At 56.6% G+C, this 20,947-nt stretch overlaps 1 protein-coding gene across 1 annotated transcript; it reads right to left on the bottom strand.

Moving 5' to 3' along the window:
- Nucleotides 1–901: 901 nt before the first annotated feature.
- Nucleotides 902–19,488, bottom strand: NTRK1 (neurotrophic receptor tyrosine kinase 1). The gene is made up of 17 exons (XM_037825693.1): nt 19,207–19,488; nt 15,992–16,066; nt 15,688–15,759; nt 14,132–14,200; nt 12,889–13,034; nt 12,505–12,647; nt 10,146–10,278; nt 8,532–8,861; nt 8,112–8,129; nt 7,888–7,943; nt 7,505–7,607; nt 6,840–6,986; nt 6,272–6,402; nt 5,928–6,100; nt 3,068–3,308; nt 2,550–2,708; nt 902–1,282 (listed from the first exon to the last, which is right to left on the bottom strand). The coding sequence occupies exons 1-17, from the start codon at nt 19,416–19,418 to the stop codon at nt 1,097–1,099; spliced, it is 2,394 nt and encodes a 797-aa protein (XP_037681621.1). The 5' UTR covers nt 19,419–19,488; the 3' UTR covers nt 902–1,096.
- Nucleotides 19,489–20,947: the final 1,459 nt, after the last annotated feature.

Here is a 20,947-nt window from a genome sequence, read left to right on the forward strand (position 1 = left end):
ATGGGGTGGGGGAGGGCTGGGCACCCAGGGACATGAGACAGCCAGCGATTAGCCCTGGGGAGCCAAGAGGAGTGTGGGTTATTGCAGGAGCCGGGCAGGTGATTGGAAATGATGGGGCTGGGTTGGGAGGGGTGGCAAAGTCGCTCCTCCCAGGCTCTGCAGCGGAGTGCAAGCCCTTGGGTTGGAGAAGATGGGGGCAGGGCCCAGCCACCTGCCCCGATGGGGATGGGGGCACCTCGCCCAGCCTTGGTGCTGACAGAGAAGCCTCAGAAGGCCAGTGATGTTCAGAGGGGCAGAGGGGAAGGAGGCCCCACCTCCTACCTCAGGCAGGATGGGATGGGGAGATGGCTCTGTACCTAGGAAACCTCAAAATACTTAGAGCCAAGGAGAGTGTCAAGGGAAGGAACAAGGGGTCCTGCCTCCCTCACCAGCCCTCAGTCCTGCTCCTTCCCCCTCCCTGACACATCCCTCACCCCCCATCTGTTTTTTCTACTGTGTGCTTGCTTGCTCCGTTCTGGGCGCGTGCAGACAAGTAAGACTCACCCATCAGTGCTTCCACCCTGTCCACCGGGACACCTAACTTCCATCCCTCCCACTGCAGCACCAGCCTTCCTGAACATGAAGTACAGAGATAGGAAATTAGGGTCTGAGGGTCTGGGAAGCTTGACTTGAGGCTGCCTCCGACCCCACCTGGCTCCACCAGGTGAATGGGGATCCAAATCACAGCCATGATGTGGGAAGTGGGGGAGATGACAGCTGCATGGAGTCAGGGTAGGTGGCTGAGGGTAACTAGAGAGGGGGAGGATCCCAGAGGCCACCCCCCTACCTGAGTCCCAACACCCACTCCCCTAAAGACGACATCATCTCAACAATTAGCAAGAGACACAGTCAAGTGATAATACATATAATTGCTATGATGGAACCCTGCCTAAAGAAGCAGAAACAGCCTCCACTCCCAGCCCCCACCAGGCCCCTCCTGCATGCTGAGGGTGAGTTAGATGCTCTGAGATCACCCAGGGGTGCTGGGAGCTTTGGGGGTTATAGAGGGCAGGCCCCAGTATTCCAGCTACCCACCCCCAGCCTCTGGGCTGTGCCCCTAGCCCAGGACATCCAGGTAGACGGGAGGTGCCTGGGCCAGGGCTTGCAGCCTGGCGTGTACATCCTTGATGCTGTGGCGTTGCTGGGGCTCCCGCTGCCAGCAGCCCCGCATAATGGCGTAGACCTCGGGTGGGCAGGCGCGCGGCCGCTCCAGCTCATGGCCCTGCGTGATGCACTCAATCGCCTGGGGCCATTGCCACCAGACAGAGAAGAGAGCACATTAGGCTGGGGGCAGGAGAGGGAAGCCAGCCCCAGCACTACCCCTGCCTCACTGAGGCTCCCAAGACAGATCATGCAACATCGCTGGGTGTGGACATGGTGAACCCCAAGAATCCTTTCTATTCTGACACTGAGCAGAGGGAAGGATTAAGGCTAGACTCTGGGAAGATTGGGCTGGGGATAGGATTGCTTCCTGCAGAGCTGGGATCAGACCCACTTGCCAGGTGGGTTGAGGAAGAGGAAGGACTAAGACATTTGCCAAATCAGCTTAGAGTTGAGGCCTGAATGTAGGAGGGGAAGAGTCTGCTATCTCTCAGCTCCAGAAGGAAAAAAGCAAATAGGGCAGGAACACAGTTAAAGGCCTTGAAAAATGGCTGGCTTGCATTTAAGGTAGAGGGCAATCTCCCTTCCTACTTCCTTCTTTGGGTTCCACTCTGTGGAGACCCAGCTCCTCCAAAGCAAACTACAGCAGGAAGGATCAAAGTTAGACTCCAAGAAGTACTGCTAGAGCAGCTAAGGGATCCAAAGAAAGAGAGACAGTGGCAGGGAGATGGTTGGAGAAGGGGCCTGGAGCCCGCCACACACACACCTTTAGAAGTCTTGGGTTATGGGCAGCACTAATACCACTGCTTCATTCAGTGCTTGAGAAAATTAAAATCTATAACCATCTCCCCCACCCCTCCAGTCTCCAGGGAGCAGACTGCATTAGAGGAGAAATGGAAACTGACAGCTGCGAGCCAAGGAGGGGGTAGGGGTTGCTGCTCTGGGAGACAGAACACCTGGGGCAGGCACTGGCTGAGTCCATCCAGGAGGGGGGGGCAGGATTGTCCTTATGACAGTCTAACCTTCAACCTTCCTGCTGCAGTACCAACCCCCCTTGTGTTGTGCTCCTCTTCCCATGCCTTTCCCTTCCACCCTGATAATACCTACTAGGGTGCATCTAGGGATGGGGATCTTGGCTCCAAGTGCTTTGAGCCCACCCCTACCCCCCTCCCCCAAGAACCAATTGGGCCTGGACTTAGGACCCTAAATGGAGGCAAAATAGGAGCGAGGAGAAAAGGGAGAAAGAGAGAGGAAGAGAAGGAGAGGCAGGATGCTGGGGTGGGTGTCCTGGTGGCAGTGAGATGAGGGGCAGAAGGCATCTCACAGGACCCGAGCTCCCTGGTAAAAGGACCTGAAGGGGCAGGGAGGGGGTTGTGGCCGGCAGGGGTGACCCACGGGTCGGGGCTGACCTCGGTGTTGGAGAGCTGGTACCAGGGCTGCTTGCCGTAGGTGAAGATCTCCCAGAGCACCACACCGAAGCTCCACACGTCGCTCTCGGTGGTGAACTTGCGGTAGAGGATGCTCTCGGGCGGCATCCAGCGGATGGGCAGCATGGTGCGGCCCCCCACCTGGGGGCGGGAGTGTCACCTCGAGGGGGCGTCCGCCCGCGCCCGCCCCTCCCGGCGCAGACCCCGTCCCCTGGCCCTTCATTAAAAATAAATGGGTCTGGGTCTCCCGGCCCGGACTAAGAGGGAAAAACCGAGGGTGCCATTTCCGTCTGGAATAGGGGAGACAGACCCTCCTCCACTAGAGGCCGAGGAGGTGGGAGGAGGGTTAAAAACCAGAACCTGAGAGTCTCAGACCCCACACCGTCGGCCGGAGGAAGAGGAGGGCGTGCCGGGTAAGATCGGGTCTCTGCAGGGACCCCGGGGTCCAGGGGGTCTACAGTGTGGATAATGGGGTGGGGGGAGGGGGTGAAGACCCTTACGCGGTAATAGTCTGTGCTGTAGATATCTCTGCTCATGCCGAAATCACCGATCTTGACCACTAGCCCCTGACCCACCAGACAGTTGCGTGTGGCCAGATCCCGGTGCACGAAGTGCAGACCCGCCAAATATACCATCCCTGCAGCGACCTGGCTGGCCACTGCCAGCAGCTGCCCCAGGCCCAGAGGACCTGGAGCCACGTCCTCCCTGCCAGCCAGCAGCTTGGCATCTGGTCCGTGGGACCTGTGAAAGAGGGAGGGAGAAGGGATGGACTGAGGGGAGAGAACCCTCAGGAGCTTGAGGAGGGGGAGCCCTGGGGAGCTAGGCTGGATGGGGTGAGGACCCAGGGAACAGGAAATGAAAGAAGGAAAGGACAGGGGTGGGTTGGGGAGGTAGCTGTCTAGAGGGGCTGGGATAGGATGCTCAGGCAGGTGTGCCCACTTCCAGGGCTTACACCAGAGCCCACAGTTCCTACATCCACACCTTCCTCTCAGGCAGCCTCCCTGAACTCCAACCCCAGCATCCATCTCCTCCCATAGCCTGCGCCCCAGATGCAGGCATCTCCCTGGCCCTCATTCCCAGAGCCAACACTGAGCCCCCACCCTGTCTGGTGAGAAGGCCTCTTCCATGGACACTTGAGACTCAGTCCTTCCCAAGCTGAGCTCAGCATCTTCCCCCCAAGCCTGTCCCCACCTCAATGCAGAGAACCTCCCCCACCCCACCCAGGCTCTGAGCCTGAAACCTGGGAGTCCTCCTTGACCCCCCTGTCTCTCACCTTTGCCCTCAATATGCAGCCATTCCTGTGGGGTCTTCCTCCTTTCCGAAGGTTTCCAGGATGCCCTCCTCCTTCCCATAGCCACCACTCCAGGTCAATCTCTGATCATGCATCTCTACTCCCAAATATCCCTTCTTCTGAACCTTTGCCTGTGCTAATCTCTCTGAAATAATGCCCTTTCCCACTGTCCAACTTTCTCCTTATTCTTCCTTTATACCAGATATTTGTTAAACATCTTCAATGCACCAGGCACTGAAGCTACAGTGGAGAGTGTGATGCAGGGAAATGGGTCATAGCAGTGCAGTGTAAGGGACAATGATGGGCATTTGGGGTGGGGGTGGAGGAAATCAAGGAAGGCTTCCTGGAGGAAGGGATGTCTGAATTGAGACTCAAGCCCCAAGGAGGATAAGGTGGATAAACTATTCGAAAGGGGCAGGGATGGAGTGGGTGATGTGGCTGAGAGGGAGGTCCAGTATACTAGGCAATGGGATCTGTAAATACAAAGGCCCAGAGGCGAGAGGAGACAGATGGTCCCTCCCAGGGGACATCTTCCAGACTCGTCCAGGAGCATTTCTGACTCCCTCTGCTGAGTCCCCTGGTGCTCTGTCCAGCATTTAATGTGAGCTCTCCTGGCCTCCTCCCATAGCCTGGGCCCCAGATGCAGGCATCTCCCTGGATTCCCAGAGCCAGCACTGAGCCCTATCTGGTGGGAGGGGCTCCTCTCTGGCCTTCTCTTGACTTGGGTTCCTCTGAGCTAACCCAACCTCTACACTCTTCACCTCAGGACTGGCCTCGCCTTCCTTCTGCTCCACACCCTCCACTGGCTCCCCAAACCACCAAGTAAGCTCAGATTCAGGGTCTCTCCCAGCTGAATTCTGCAGCTGGACTGCGTGAATGACCCCTGACTCCCACAGGGGAGGTTTGGGGACCAAATTACGACCATCAATGGAACCACCACACAGTGCTTTCTCACCCAACATCATAGTCCCTTCTTACTGATGGGGAAACTGAGGCCAGAAGGGAAAGCTACTCAGCAAGGGAGCTGTTAAGTGGCAGAGCCACGACTTGAGGCCAGACCTCCCAATTCCAAACCCTGACCCTCCCTCTGCCCCACACTGCCCCATCCACACAGGGGACCAATCTCATCAGAGACGGGCTCACCACAGGGAGAGTGAGACCACCACAGACAGCCAGGGGTTGATGGGAGGGAATCGGCCTGCAGTTACAAGCCCCCTCAGTCATTTGCTAGCTGCAAGCCCTTAACCTCTCTTGCAAGAGTGAAGGTTGAATTTCTTCTTCCCCCTCCACCCCCTTGGCTGGGGACCCTTATGTAGTGCCCAGTCCTGCTAAAATAATGCCCTTTCCCACTGGCCAACTTTCTCCTTATTCATACCTTTCTTCCTTTATACCAGATATTTGTTAAGCCCCATCTATGAAATGGGCCCATTGGTCAATATTATTTAAATTATCAGCACAAATAGATAGGCATATCAGAGTTGTTCTGTTCAAAGCCAAAGACATGAATTCCTAACTTAAAAATGCAAAAGTCCATTTTTAGTAACTTTTCTCAAATATAAATTGCCATATATGCTTGGAGACTATGAAAAGTGAATATTTATATTATTGTATAAGATACATATAAGTAAAGCACACAGAGCCATAATGAGAATGAATTGTAAAGCACTTCACATAGTGCCTAGATCAGAGAAAGTGCCTGAGAAGTGTTTGTTGTTGTCATTGCTAAACTGCCCCCTCCCACATACATGAATGAACACACACTCTCTGCAAAGCCCACTGGTCCTGTAGTACTGGCTCGTGGCCTCAGCCGGGGCAACCACCCTGGCCACATCCACTCTCTTCTGTGCACCGATGGTTCCCACACACACAAATCTGCTTCCCCGACCACCTGAGAGCTCCTGGGGGGCAAGCACGGCACCTGCCTGCTCCTTCTTGGCTCCACTTCTCGGTGCGTAGCCCAGCATGGAGCAGGGCCCACGGGGGACCCCAGGACTGACCAGCAGAATGGAGATGTGTTTGTGGGGCGGGGAGGCCGGTGCTCAGAGGCAGGGCGGGCCAGGTGCTCCTACCGGAGGAAGCGGTTGAGGTCGCCATGCCGCATGTACTCGAAGACCATGAGCAGCGGGCGGCCCTCGGTGCAGACGCCAAAGAAGCGCACGATGTGCTGGTGCTGCAGCATGGTGAGCAGCTCGGCCTCCCGCTGGAAGTCTTGCCGGGCACTCTCTGACACCTCCTTCAGCGCCTGGACGGCAGGGGGTGGGGTGGGACTGAGCGACGGGTGGCAAAGGGGCCCCAGCCCTCCCCTCCCCACATCCAGGGTGGCCTGCCCAATCCCAGCCCCCAGCTCGAGCACCCTGCCTTGGTACGATGATGCTCTGCAAGGTGGGACCCAGGCTGTCAAAGGTCTTATTACCTTGACAGCCACCAGCATCTTGTCCTGGTCAGGCAGCAGGTTGTGGCATTCGGCAAGGAAGACCTTTCCAAAGGCCCCCTCGCCCAGCTCCCACTTGAGCACGATGTCCCGGCGCTTGATGTGATGAACACCTAGGGAGGGGGTGGAGGGATGGGAGCCGCAGTCTGGGGAGGGATGGGGTAGGCACAAGGCCAGGACCATCTAGCAGGACTGGGCACTGCATAAGGATCCCCAGCGAAGGGGGTGGAGGAGGAAGAAATTCAGCCTTCACTGTTGCTAGCCCCATGCCCTGGTGGGGCTGCATCTGCACAAGAGAGGCCATGGGATGGGCTAGAGGAGTCAGGCTGACCGCAGTCTGAGGGGGATATGCCATGGCTGGGGTGGGGGTGGGGGTGGGGGTGGGGTGGGGGTGGGTGGAAGGGGTGGGAATTATTTTTCAGGCCTGGGATGGGCAATGGCTAATGGAACAGGGACATCTTCATACACACACATACACACACACACACACACACACACACACACTCACTCACATGCACACTCCCACCCTTGACCCAGCCTAGCCCCTCACAGGCATCACTGAAGTATTGTGGATTCTCAATGATGTGGCCTTGGAGTCCAGAGCCTTTGCCCTTGGTGGGAGACAGGGAGCTGCCACCCAATGTCATGAAATGCAGAGACATGGCCAGTCCCTCCTCTGGAGCCAGCACAGCGGGGCCTGGGTAGCAGACACAGCCACAAGACAGGGTCATGGTCCAGGCATACACCCCAGCCCCTGACCACCAGTGTGACCCCCACCCCCTCATCCCCTCATAGATTGCAGGGGAGGAACTGAGGAGCTAGGGAGCAAGACAGCAGCAGGGGAAGGGGAGGCACTACCACCTCTTTCTGTCTGGCTCATCCAACCCCAGGCCCCATGGGCACCAAAGAATTCCCCCCTACTGCTCCCCGCACCCCCCGCCCAGCCCAGACCTCCCAGACCCACTTAGTGTTTGACTACAATCCAGCCACCAATTAGCAGCTGCTACCTCTGAAACTGCCCCCAGCACCAGCCCCCACACACTCACACCCACTCACAAGCCCCACAGCCAGGCTCTCATATATAACTCCAACCACACTCATGCACCCTACAGCTCCATGGGTGCACAGGCCCGCTAAACAGAGGCCAGAGTCAAGGAAAGCCAGGAAGAAACAAAGCCAATAGCACAGACATCCCCTCTGCAGCTCCCCACTCACGGTTGATCCCAAACTTGTTTCTCCGTCCGCATTTGTTGAGCACAAGGAGCAGGGTAGAAAGGAAAAGGCAGGCAAAGACAGCCAGGCCCACGGCCACCGAGACCTGGGGGTGGGGAGGTTAGATCCAAGGGGCTCCCCGGATCTCTCAGAGCTCCCCCCATAGCAAACTGTTTCTCCACCCTGCATAGGAGCTCAGAGCCAGGCCCTCAAACCTGCCTCCTCCTCCCCCTGAGGGCCCCAGTCATGGCCGTGAGGGTGGCTGGCAGAGCTCTGGCCAGACCGTGGTCATCTCCATGCTCTGACCAGAAATGATACGCAGATGAGCCGCTGGCCCAGCCTCCTGATTCCCAACTCCCAGAAGGGCTTCCACTTCCCAGGCTCACCCCAAAAGCTGTTTCATCCTTCTTCTCTACCGGATCCCCTGATGTGCTATTAGCATCTGTGAGGACACAGGGCAGGAAGGGTGGGCCCGGGCACAAACTGAGCCTCCTCCAGCCACCCACCCCCTGGCCCTGGCTGACCCCTCAGGGATCAAGTCAAGTGGACCCTCTACCCAGCTGTGGCTCCAGGGACCAGACAGACCTGCCCTCCAGCCTGGGCTACTCACCCACTGGCGAGAAGGAGACTGCAGCAGGAGGGAGGAGAGAAAGCAGTCAGTTGGGGGTGGAGAGCAGTGAGTCCCCTGTCCCCTTTGGGACTCATCCCTTCCTGGCTTGGAGATGGAATGGGGAGAAGGGGAGCTGCTGGACCTCAAGGGATAAGATGCATCTGAGCCCTTTTCCAGTTGGACTGTGGACACCCTGCTGCATGGCTCGCTCTTCAGCCGACCCAAGTGAATGGAACAGCTCAGGGGTTAAGGAGTCCTGGGGCTTAGACAGGGGTCAGTGGGGGGGAGGAGAGAGAAGAAGTCCAGGCTCTTTTCTGTCTGGGACCAGGCACGCCAAGCTTCTGGGCCCCCTGGACACCTGCATCTGTTCCCCAGGTGGAGCCCAGGGAGTTGGGGCAGGGTTTGGGGTGGCCCTCGCACCAGGGATGGGATCCTCGGGGTTGAACTCGAAAGGATTGTCCATGAAGGCGGCCATGATGGAGGCAGAGGCCTGGCCGGAGGGGTTGGCGGCCAGCAGCGTGTAGTTGCCGTTGTTGACGTGGGTGGGCTGGTTGAGGCGCAGGCAGCCGTGCCGCACGGTCTCGTTGGCCGCCATCGGCTCCAGGAACATGGTGAAGATGAAGCTGGTTTCGTTGAGCACGGAGCCATTGAAGAGCCAGCGCAGAGAGGGCGCCGGCTGCCCGTCCACCGAGAAGGGGATGCACCAGTGGTGCTGCTCCACGGGCGAGTGCAGCTGCACGCTGGCGGGGACTGCGGGCCGGAGACAGTGACAGCGAGAAATCAGGGGGCCGTGAACCCGGGCACAGACCCCGGCACGTCCAGGGACATAGGCATAGAGCAGGAGATCGGGTGGCAGGCCTGAGAGAAATGGGTCAGCAGGCCCTAAGGGATTCACAAGGAGAGGCCTTCCAAAGAAAGCTGACATTAAATCTTAAATAAATCGGGCAGCAGGCCTATACAATTCAGAGGCTTAAAGAACTTAAGCAGTGCGCCTGAAATACGTAGGGTAACAGACCTAGAGAAATGGGACACCAGCTTATCGAATCTTTTGGATAAGGGATTTAGAAAAATTCAGCATAATCAAGCTTAAGAAGATGGGATAGGGGGCTTAAACATCAAACAAGCCAAAAAAAAAAAAAACAGTTAAAAAAACATTTTTGAAAAATGATATGGGTTTGAAATAGACTCAACCTAGGGGAAAAAGCCCCTCAATAATAGGAAGTATATATATATATATTTTTTCATACAATGGAATACTATTCAGCAGTCAATTTAATGAAATACAGCTACTCCCATCAACATGAATCTTACAAATTTAATATTAAACAAAAGAAATGAGACACAAAATAATACAGAAGGATTCCATTTTTATAATGTAAAAAAAGCAGCCAAAATTAAACTGTATTAACAGGGAAACATGCTGTAAAATTATTTTTAAAAGCAATAAAATGATTATCACAAAAATCAGATTAGGGTGGAGGAGAGGGATGGGCTGTGAATGGGAAAGGGTGGGTCTTCCAAAGCGCTGTTATTCTTACTCTTGTTTAAAGTGCACGTGTTTTATGCACATTTCTATGTGTGTTACAGTTCACAACAAAAACAAAAATGAGGTAGAAGAGTTAAAGTAATTTATTGGCAAACCGAGAGGAATTAGGCAGGCGCCTAAAGAGGAACTCGGGAGGTGAATTTCCTCTCAGGCCGGGATGCAGGGCAAAGGAGCTAAGGAGAGAAGAAGGGCATGACAAAGTGCTGCAGGCGCAGCAAGAGCAGCCGGGCAGCTGGCGTTGGGGGCCTCAGGTAGCAAGGCGTGGGCAGGGGGCCAGAAAGAAATCCATCTCAGTCCTGCTGGCCTTGATGAGCCCTCAGGACTTCCCCTGAAGGATCAGGTTTTCATGGGAATCTGGAAACAGCTGGGAGGGGGCAGCTGTGGAGACACACGCATCCCACCCCTTTCCTCCAGCACAGCCCCCTCCCCGCCCCATCCTCTTTTCAGGGAAGGAGGGGTGGGTGCAGGAGCAGTCCTCGGGGACTCACAGGAGACGTTGACCTGGACAGAGACCTCGGCCCGTCCCACATCGTTCTCTGCCCAGCACGTTAAGTTCTTCTTGTTGAGATCACTGGTGACATTGGCCAGGGTGAGCCCCAGGGACGGCAGACCCCCAGATTGCTGGGTCAGGGGAAAGAGGAGGAAATCAGGAAGAGCTTCAGCCAGCCCGGGGCTGGAGGCAGAGGGCTGAAGCAGATGTCTTTGGGGAGCCCCTCTGGCTCCAGATGAAAAGGAAAGGAGAGCTGGGAGCAGGAAGGGGAGGGAAAGAGGTCTGTGGGAGAGGATTGAGCAGAGAATGACCCTCCTCTTTTAGAGTTTATTTGTAGACAAACTCCTTGTGATCTAATGATCTGCAAAAATCTAGAACATGACCAGTTACCTCAAAATTAGCACAAAATACCCAAACCAAAACCCAAACCACCCTCTGAGCAGCTATATTGATATCACATATCAGAAATGCTAAGTTCATATGCAGCTTGTTGGAAAACCAACTAGGACCTCACCACCTATTACTTCTTGCTTTACACACAGTTGTAACCATCTTAGTCCAAAGGATCAGAAACAAAGAGTCAGCTCTGATAACAGAGCAGCAGTTAGAAGCAGCTGGAGAAGCATCCCCTCCTATTAGAGATGAAGATGGTGAGTGAGGTTAGAGACTGATTCTGAATCATCATGAAAAGATTCAATCACATTCAGGACTCTCTTCCTAAGAAATCATGGATGTGTGTAAAAATTAGACAACCTTAAGAAAATTCTTAATCTTGCTGAACTATGGCTTTCTTGTCTTACAAACTGAAGAGGATCATTTAACATTTTAGAGAGCTATTTCCATAAATGGATGAAAATGAATGAAGTGGTACACAAATCTCATTTATCTGGAAATTTCATAGATGAGGAATCCTTTGAAGCTTCCCTGGGTTGCCACTGGAATATGTGTTCAAAGATTCCAGAAGAGCTCTGCAGCCTCTTGTGCAAGACCTGGGCCTCTGGCCACATGGTGGGCTCACCGCTTCCTGGAAGGAAAGCCTCACTCTGCCCTATGCTACTCCAATTGTCCCACTCCTCCAAATCACCCTGGAGTCTGACATCCTCAAAACTCCTCCTCTTGAGCTCCTCTGCCACCTCTCATTCTCCCAACCAAGGGTGACCGATCTCCCTCCCCTCCATATAACCCAGCTAGGAAGCGAACATGTAATCTCCCCATACAGAAAAGCAAAACCCTGGAATTACTCAAAACAGATGAACTAAAGTCAACTCACAGATGAGCAGGGCCAGCCCCTTGCCCCTGCCTAGGCATCTTTAATCTCTGGAGAGGGAGGGTCCACTCAGTGGTCAGTGGTCCCTCACCATGTCTGGTTTCCCCTGCCCAGGGCTCCAATGGTTCCTCCTTCAGCATGGTTCCAGGGGCCTCTGCAAGTCTGGTGCTGACCCCCCTCCCAAAATGAGGGCCTCAAAACTGAAGTCCACACCCCGAGCCCCACCAGCCCAGCTCCTTCCAGGAGCTGGACTTCGTGCGTACACTCCTGCAGTCCAGGTGGGGCAGGCTTTTCGGACGTACACAACCCATTGCCAGCCCCTGTTGACCTTGCCATCAAGGCCGCCCGAGGCTGAGCTGTGGGGCTACGCCCGGCTGCCGTCACCAGCCTGGGAACCAAGGGCAAGGCCTGGGCAGGTGCCCAAAGACATGTCTGGATAACAGAGATAGAGGCCAGAGAATGTCCAGAGGCAGGCAGGACATCAGAAGGCCATCATGTCCACCTCCTCAGCTTACAGATAAGAAAACCAAAGTGCAGACCGATTAGGGATTTTTCTGAAAGTCACTCTGAGAATTACTTAGCGAGAGAGCTAGAACCAAAACGTGTGTTTCCTTTGCTAATATGCTTATCACACAACCAAGGGGGTGCTCCTTCCAGAATCTCCTTCCAGGTCTCCATGAACTCCCGCAGGTGCAGAAGCACAGATATTATGCCCCCTCCCTGGTCCTCAGTTTCCTTATCTAGAAAGCAGGCAGATAGGAGGGATGGTCTGTAGGGTCTCTCAGCTCCAACATGTTGGGGACTGTGACCCTGTCTTGCAGCCAGTGCCCTGCTCCCCAGAGAGGGGGGCTGCCTAAGTCCTGGTCCCAGCTGGGCCAGTGCCTGCCCTGGAGGGGGTGTGTGCCCTAGCCTAGCCCCACAGCACAAGCCTGAGCCCAGTGGGTCTCTGCCACCCCTGTCCGTCCCTCACCTTCTGTGTGCCCCTTATTCGTTGCCTCTCTTTCCCCAACAGTGTGTATCTCCTGCCCTGTGTGTATCTCTTTGTCCCCTGTGCCCTGCCTGGCCTCTCGGGGGGCAAGGGGTTTCTCACCATCACCGTGGCTGCCTCCTCAAGCTCCGCAACAATCCAGCCGGCCTGCTTCAGGCCCTGCCCCTCCACCTGGCACTGCAGCAACACGTCGTCCCCCACGTCCACGGAGGCATTGGGCATCTGGACCTTCAGCGTGGGCACACCTGGCCACCCAGAGTGCCCGAAGCGTGTTAGAGCTAGAAGAGGCCTCAGAACCCTATCCCCGGGCAGTGCTCCTACCCCTCCCTCCTCAGTGACCCCAAGCTCAGGCAATGCCCTGTTCCTCAGCCCCTCCTCAGTGCTGCCTCCCCAAGTCCTGCTCCTTGCCCACCAGCCCTGCATGCTGCCCTCTCCCCAAGCAGGTGCTCCCTTTCCAATGCCCTCAGTACCGCCTCCAGCACTCACCGCAGCTGGTGTTGGACATGAGGGCAAGGGGCCCCTGCCCGGGGCACTGGAGATGCTGTTCCTGCACTCCACCCAGCCCCTCCTCCTCCCAGCGCTGCAGCCAGCGCAGGGCACAGGAGCAGTGCAGCGGGTTCCCCGACAGCACCCTGGGGGAGGGGGGGACACCAACCGAGTCAGGAAAGGTGTAGGTGTTGGGCCTAAAGAGCCTCAGGGAATAAAACGACCACACTAGGAGGAAGTGCAGTGAGACAGCAGGGAGGAAGGTCTAGAGGTGAGAGAATGTGGACACGGAGAAGTTCCTCTCCTGCCCGCCTGGAACAAGACGCTATTAAAAGAAATAGAAAAGGATGGCTGTGACTAAATGCACAAGTATATAAAAAAGTTCTTTCATGAACTAGGGCAAATGTATGACACTATTACAAGGAGTCAATAATAGAGGGGTTTACAGGAAAAAATGTGCCTATTGCAAACTATGGACTATAGCTAACAGTAATATCTTAATATTCTTTCCTCAATAGTAACAAATGTACCACATCAATAATAGGGGTCAATAATGGGGGCAGGGGCAGAGAAGGGGTATGGGATGCTTTGGGTTTTCTTTTCTTTTTATATTTCTTTTTCTGGAGAAATGAAAATGTTCTAAAATTGTGGTGATGAATACACAACTCTGATGATATTGTGAGTCACTGATTGCATACTTCAGATGGACTGTATGGTGTGTGAATATATCTCAATAAAATTGCATTTAAAAAAAAAGACTGAGACATTTTTTAAAAAGAAAGAACAAAGTCAAAGACAGCCAGCTGTGGGAACCAGGCAAGTGCTCTAAGCATAGTGACAAGGAGGAGAGGACACTGCTTGGGGTGTGACCGCGAGGCCGTCAGTACCTACCGAGTACACCTGGGTACAGTGCACTGGGAATGTGGGCACACAGGCTGTGTGCTCACCCAGCGGGTCCGCTCAGTGTGGGCCCAGGGCCTCCCACCAGCCTCCCACGTGCACACACAGGATTTCTCCAGGACAGCCCTGCCCCCCACGCCCCCCAGGGCAGGAGCCCCCCACCCCCACAGGAGGTTCTGCAGCCAAACACGCAGACCCCAAAGAGACAGCAACCACCCCCTCAGCCCCTCAGTCAGTTCCACACAGACACAGTGACAAACCACCACGCTGAGACAAGTGCACCCGGGCACACACACTCGCACACGCACGCGCTCCTCTGGCCCCTGGAAGCCCCTGTGCTCACAGTTCCTGTAAGGAGAGGCCCTGGACGGTTTTCCAGGAGAGAGACTGCAGGCCATTGAAGGAGAGGTTCCTGAGAGAGTTCAGACAGAGCGAGACAGACACCCCGTGAGTGACCCGACCTCACTCCGACCCAGTGCGAGGAAGGGGAGGAGCAGGGAGGAAGGTGACATCTGGCGCCCCCTCCCCAACACTAACTACTAGCCCTGGGAGGCCGCGGGGTTGGGGGTGGGTGGTAGGCTCTTCAGAGTCCCACTCCCCTCCCTGGACAACAAGGGTTAACCCCACTTAACCCCCTCCCCGGGGTCTGAAGGAACAACCAGTCCTCTCCCTTCCCCCACCCCTTAGGCCCCAGCTGGCAAAGTGCTGAGACCACAGCTGGGGGAGGGGCTCCATCTGTGTTCCCCTCCCCCACAGAGCCCAGGACAGGGCCTGAGGAGGAAGAGGGGGAGGACTGAGGCTCCCACACTCCCTGGCCCCCTACTGGAGAGCCAGGATCCCCAAGCACTGCCTCGAGTCCCCTCCCTCCTTCTCCTCCCACCCCCTCCTTGGGAACTAAGAAAAGTCAAGGCAGGGAAGGAACCCCAGTTCTCTCTGCTGTAGGGGTGGAGAAAGTGAGCTGGCTCCAGGCCACACAGGAGGCTGGTTTAGGTGCTCTGCACCCTGTGCCAGGCTGCCACTCATGGGACCTTCTGCCTTTGGGGGACTGCTCTGACCCCTCTTTATGCCTAGCTGCCCTAGAATTTGGGGTGGGGGCTGGGTTGGAGAGATACCACCACACAAGGACCAGAAAGAATACCCTCTTTAGAGCTAGGCAGATCTGGGTATTTGGTTCTGTCCTGCCACTTAACAGCTGTGTGACCTCAGAGGGTTCTCTTATTCTCAGAACCCACATCTATAAAACAGGGATAACACTAACTCTCTCACCAGGTCGGTTGCAAAGATTCACTGGCATAATTGTGCCTAGCACAATTCCATGAATGGCAACCCCCAATTCATCACCTGCCCATGTAGCAGGGAAGGGCTGCCAGGGACTCAGGTGGCTTCTCCATCCAGGGTCACTCCTGCCCACTCCATCCTCTACAGAAGGAGTAGCTGTAACTCCCAGTAAAGGGAAGGATGATGAGTGGCAGACCTGACTCCCCAGCTCCCAGGCTATCCCCGGGGCCATGTGGATGTTTTCCCACCAGGGAGGGTGTGTGTGGCAGGGAGATGGAGTCCCAGCCAGAACCCAGGAGTCCTGCTGTCCTCCCTTGCTCCCTTTGGACTGTGTGTATCACAGCCCATGGAGGAGAGATGGGGCAGGCACCTAAGGGAAGTGTCCCTGTAGCCTGAAACATGGAAGTGAGATAAGAAGGACCTTCTAACTGGCAGGGCTAGGGGCTGAGAATATGGCAGGCCTGGAGTGGACTAACAAGGAGTCCCAGGAAAATGGGTGAGACGCCTTCCCTGACCCAGCTGGGGCTTTCCTCGGGACAGTTCCCTGGGGAATCCAAGACTATCAATGGCTCAGTCGGGGTATCCTCCCCCAGCTCCCTCACCCCAGCCCCGGCCACTCACAGGTGACTGAGCCGAGGAGTGAAATGGAAGGCATCTGGCGCCACGAAACGGAGGCCACTCTTCACGATGGTGCTGGGGAGGGGTGCGGGAAGATCAGCCCCCAGGTCCTCAGCTATCCTGGGCCCCTCGTACCTATGGCTCTCTCTTCTTGTTCCAGCCCCCAGTGCTGAGCCCTGCACTCCTCCCCACCCTCCCATGTGTTTCTCTAGCCTCTGCCAGTGCCGCAGATCCTCAAGCCCTCCCTGACCCTCTGTCTTCCAGCCCCCATGCTGAGCCCCACCCCGGCACAGCCCCGGCCCCTCACAGGTTTCTTAGCTCCCCAAAGCCCCTCAGGTCGCTGAGCTCCAGACGCTGCAGACGCTGCTGATTCTCGATGTAGCTGTGGGAGAGAGGAGGGAGTCATGGGGCAAGCCCATGCTCAGGTCCCTGTGCCCACCCACATGCCTCCTTCAGGTGAGCATGCATTGTACACTCATATACACCCGTGCACACACCCATGGACACAAAGGCCTGCTTGTACACATACACACTCAAGGTATGTGCATGTACACATCCATGCATACACACATGTAGGGAGACAGCCCCACACACATGCACATGTATATGCAGGAACACAATGCACATGCACATACATGCAGGATGCATACTCACACCCTTACACATGCAGTCCCATATGCACACACTCTCACATAGCTCTCTCACACACATATGCACACACATAGACTCGCACAGACATACACATATGCACAGACACACCTCCTCACACATTTATACATGCGCAGACACACGTGTGCATGCACACACATGCATGTTCACACCATAACAGGGCACACACATATGCACAAACCCTCACACATATCTGGTGCACACATACACATGTGCACAACATATGCTCAGATACATACACAAGCACACAAATCCATCCTCAGCCTGGTGTTCTGCTTATGCACAAGAGGGGGCTCTCCCGCATATGCTCAACAATGGAGGGGGGTCCCTCCTGAAACATGTGCTTCCACAAAGGGCCTAGGCTCATCAGTGCCCCTGCCCCACCCAGCACAGAGGAAGCCTGGAGCTAATGCAAACACGCCTGCTCAGGAGCCACTATCTGGACTTACCGACACCGCAACACACCCACCACACACCACACAAACACATACATGCACACCACATACTCTCTGCCCCCTCAAAGCCACTAGTCTGTCACCACACTCAGGCAGCAACCTCTACTTCACCTCCCAGACCTCTCCCCACATCACACACACACACCTTTCTGTAGAGCAGACAAGGGACACAGAGGCTGTCAGGGACCTCCTGAGCCCCTCCCTGCCGCAGGAGGCACCCAGGACGAACAAGGAAGGAGAAGAGGGGCAATGAGAAGACAGAATCTGTGTATGTGTGTGTGTGTGTATGTGTCAGGGTGGGGAGAAGAAGAGGCATGAACTGGCTGACTTACACAGTGAGAGAGATGAGAAGGCTCAACTGGGGTGGGGGGTGAGGGGGTGGGGGGAAGCAGAAAGAGAGAGTGAAACAGACACCAAAAAGAAGAAACTGACAGGAAGAGACTGGCAGAGAGAGGAAGACAGGGAAAGAGAAAGACAGATAAGAAAAGGGAGACAGAAAGACAGAGAGATAAAGACAGAGAGCCAGAGAAAGCAAGATAAGGAGATAAGAAAGAAAGAGCCGGCATGTGGGGATGGGGGCTGGCTGCCACCCCGGGCCCTGCCCTGTTCCTGGACGTAGCATGCCAGGGAGTTCCTGAGAACTCCAGCTGCCTTGCAGTGGCGTGTTCATGTGCTCCCCCAACATGAACTAGGGGCCCTTGACTCACTGCCTGTTCTCAGAATCTTCCCCTCCACCCTCTTACTTCCCCTAACTTGGGAAAAAAACAAGACCAGCCTGGGTGACCTGCCACCCTCCTCCCCAGCCTTGTCTCCAGCAGGACAGCCAGGTATCAGGTCGTCAGTCCCCGTGTCCCCCACTCCAGCCCCTGTCCAGCGAGTTGAGAGCTGCAGGGGCCCAGGGAAGGGGTGAGAAGGCAGTGGCTGCAGTGGCCGGGCGGGTGTGCGAGCTGTCAGGCAGTACATTCAAAGCTGTCTCAAAGCTGCCTCATTCGCTTGGATTCATAATCAATCTGTCTATTCGAGTCCATTATCTCCTCGTTAGCTCCCCGGGTGAGGGAAGAGGGAGGGGACCCGGCGGCAGGCAGCAGAGGCGGTGGGTGGGTCAGCCTGCTGCCCCACCCAGAGGGACATCTCAGCTCACCGCCCTGCACGCCTCCTAGTCCCCAGCCTTGTCCTCCTCCCCTCCTCAGCCTCTCCTCCCCACCGTCCCTTCCTGGACCCACCTGGGGCTTGGAAGGGAAATGGGAGGTGGGAACATCGATGTGGAACACTTGGGAGCCTGGGCTCTTGTTTGAAGGCCCAGGGTGATGAATGGACTGGACAGGGGGTGGCAGCCTGGACCCCATGTCCCCTCCCACCATGCGGGGTCCTAGGCCCAGACGAAGACGCCGGCCATCTCTCCTCCTGGTCTCCCTAGGGCCATTACAGAAAGATGTTGAATACCTTCCCGTTAGTTATGATGAGATACCCGAGTAACTCAGTGCTGATTATCACAGGCTGCTCAAGTAACTCCCAGACAGTGATGGCCCCTGCGTCAGGGCTGCCTTCCACCCCCTCACAGCATGAGGCCAGGGTTCCTTGCCCTCTTCCTAAGCCCGAGGATACGGGAGGAGGATTTTCCAGCAGTTCCTTCCTTCTTCTGGAGGTCTTGAGGGCCCCACCAGCAACACAGAACACCAAGTATTTTCTAGCCATCGCTATGCGATGCCTGAATATCTCTCTGCCAGTTATTACAGAATATACTCTCATAGGTTTCACCACCTGCTAAAAAGTACTTGAGTATTTTGTTACCAATTACTGCAGGATGTCAGAGTACTGCAGAATGCTGGAGATTCCTCCCAAATTGAGCCCTAAAGGGACTCTCCTCTCAGCCCTGAGAGGAGAGGAGAGCTCAACCACCAAGCCAGGACACCCACCAATTCCAGCTCAATTCCCAATTTCAGGGGAAGAGCTGGTATTGCTTGGTCATGACAACGAAACCCACCCCCCTCCCTGGGAAAAGGAAAAGGGCAATAAGGTGCAGAGCTGATGGGTTCTCCTCCGCTGACCATCCCCTTCCATGGAGCAGAGCTAGGACTCGTGGCTGAGCTCCCGAAAACGGTTTTCAGACGGCAGGGTTTTCTCAGACCCCCCCTCCTCGGAGAGCCTCCCTTGTTCTCCCTGAAGCCAAGAGCGCCCCAGCTGTCCTGAGCCCTAGGCAACGTCTGGGCAGTGACCGCGGGGTCTGCAGGGACAGGCGGCGACAGCGGAGGAACGACTGGGCACCGCTGAGGACTGCGCTGAGCTAGTCTTCCGCCGCGCCTACCCCATCTGACCCAGCAAGCAGGCAATGAGCCCGCGCCCTTGGGGCAGAGGTACACCCTTCTGTCCCCGCGCCCCTTGCCCGCCGGACACTCACAGCTCCGTCAGGTTCTCGGCGCCCGGCAGGTGGAGGAGGCTATCCAGCGCCCCAGCCCGGGTGCAGCTAAGCCCCGAGGGGCCGTGGGGGCAGCAGGCATCTGGGCAGGGTGCGGCGCCCGCGGATGCTAGCATCAGCCAGGCCAGTAGACTGCTCGGTCCCGTGGCCCGGCTGTGCCCACCGAGCTGCCCGCGCCGTCGGCCTAGCAACATCACGGCGCCTCCGGCCTGGCCGGGACCCGGCGGCCGTCCGTGCGCTCCCAGCGGCAGCTGCCCGGCCTCCCCCGACATGTGCGCGCCGCGGTATTAAAGACCTAGCCGGGGCGAAAGGGCGGAGCCAGCGGCCCCCGCTAGGCCCCGCCCCGCCCCTCTTCGGTTCCAGCCCCGCCCCCTCCTCTCTGCCGCCCCCCAACTCGGCCCCTACCCTTTGGGGGGCCCCAAGTGCCATCCTTCTCCCCCAGAATCCCTCCAGCTCCCTGAGACGCGGAGGGGCCGCAGCAGAATGCTTGAGTCGTGTACTGGGGGTGGGAAAACTAGGGAAGTTGATACTTTATTTCTCCCAGGCTAAAGCAGCTGCATTTTTAGATTTAGGAGGAGGGGAGATGATTGAGTTGGGGAAAGATTGCCACCCAGGTCATCTTAGCCAGCCCACGGCCTCAGAGCTCCCTCCTCAGGGTGCGCGCGCTTCCTGTCACTTGGGGGTAAATTAGGCGCAACACTCTCTGCGCCCTAGGAAGAAAAGGGATAGGACTCTAAAAGGACCAAGCGCAGGGTCTGGGGAAGGAAAACAGAAGAGGTAGAGAAGGGAAGGGGCCGCCCAAAAACAGCTAGAAAAGGGATACTAGGGAGCCGAGATCCCGCCCTTCCAGGAGAGGCCACAGGGTGGCGCCAGAAGCCCACGCGCAGCAGCATGCACGCTTGGCCGGCTGGGGGTGCCCGGGTGGGGTGGGGGCGCCGCCTGTAATCCCGATCGCGCTGCGCTTCGGGTCCCAGCATCAGACCCTGTCCCCAGCCAGCCAGCACTGGCCCCCAGGCCAAGTAGGACCAGGCCGGGCAGGGCTGGCATCGATTGCCGCCCTGACAAGAGCATCGATTTCTGCGCGGAGAAATTAATAGATCTTCTCTTAGCATCTCGGACGCCGGAGCCGCCCGCGGGTGGAGCTGAGGAGCGTCAGCCCTAGGAGACTGCGCACCCAGAAAGCCCGGGGATCCCCAGCACCCAGGGCATCGGAGGGCAGGTCCCGGTCCCTCCCATCCTGCCGGCCTTTGTGGCTGCGAGCGCCCGCCCCGTCTAAAGTCTTGGAGAGAGGGGAAAGAAAGGTCCTGGAGGAGAGGCTCCTGGGGGAGGAGGACAGCCCAAGGGCCTTAGGGAGAGGCCGAAGGAAGTTCTCCAAGAAGCGCGCGGCACTCCTCTCCACCTAGGCCTCTGCACACGCCGTCTCCCAAGTACCCGACTCAGGGACGGACAGACAGACCCACCCAGCACCCTGAGTTCAGGAAAGTGACCGGGCAGAGGCAGAGGGATCGTGCTCCCCGTGGGCGTCTTGGCCAGGACCGAGCCTCGCGCTAAGGGACCTCGAAAGCGGACGGGACGGCCTCCTGGGAGACCCAGAGGGACTACTGAGACTCGAAGGGCTTGACTTCTCGGGAGAAACGTTTCACATTCCCGCCGAGTTTCAATAAGCCCCCTCCCTCCGCGGGTTGCGGCTGCCGGAAGTTACCCCGCAGGTGTCAGGGACAGC

The sequence above is a fragment of the Choloepus didactylus genome, chromosome 2, assembly GCF_015220235.1.
Source record: "Choloepus didactylus isolate mChoDid1 chromosome 2, mChoDid1.pri, whole genome shotgun sequence".
In the NCBI taxonomy this organism is placed as follows: domain Eukaryota; kingdom Metazoa; phylum Chordata; class Mammalia; order Pilosa; family Megalonychidae; genus Choloepus; species Choloepus didactylus.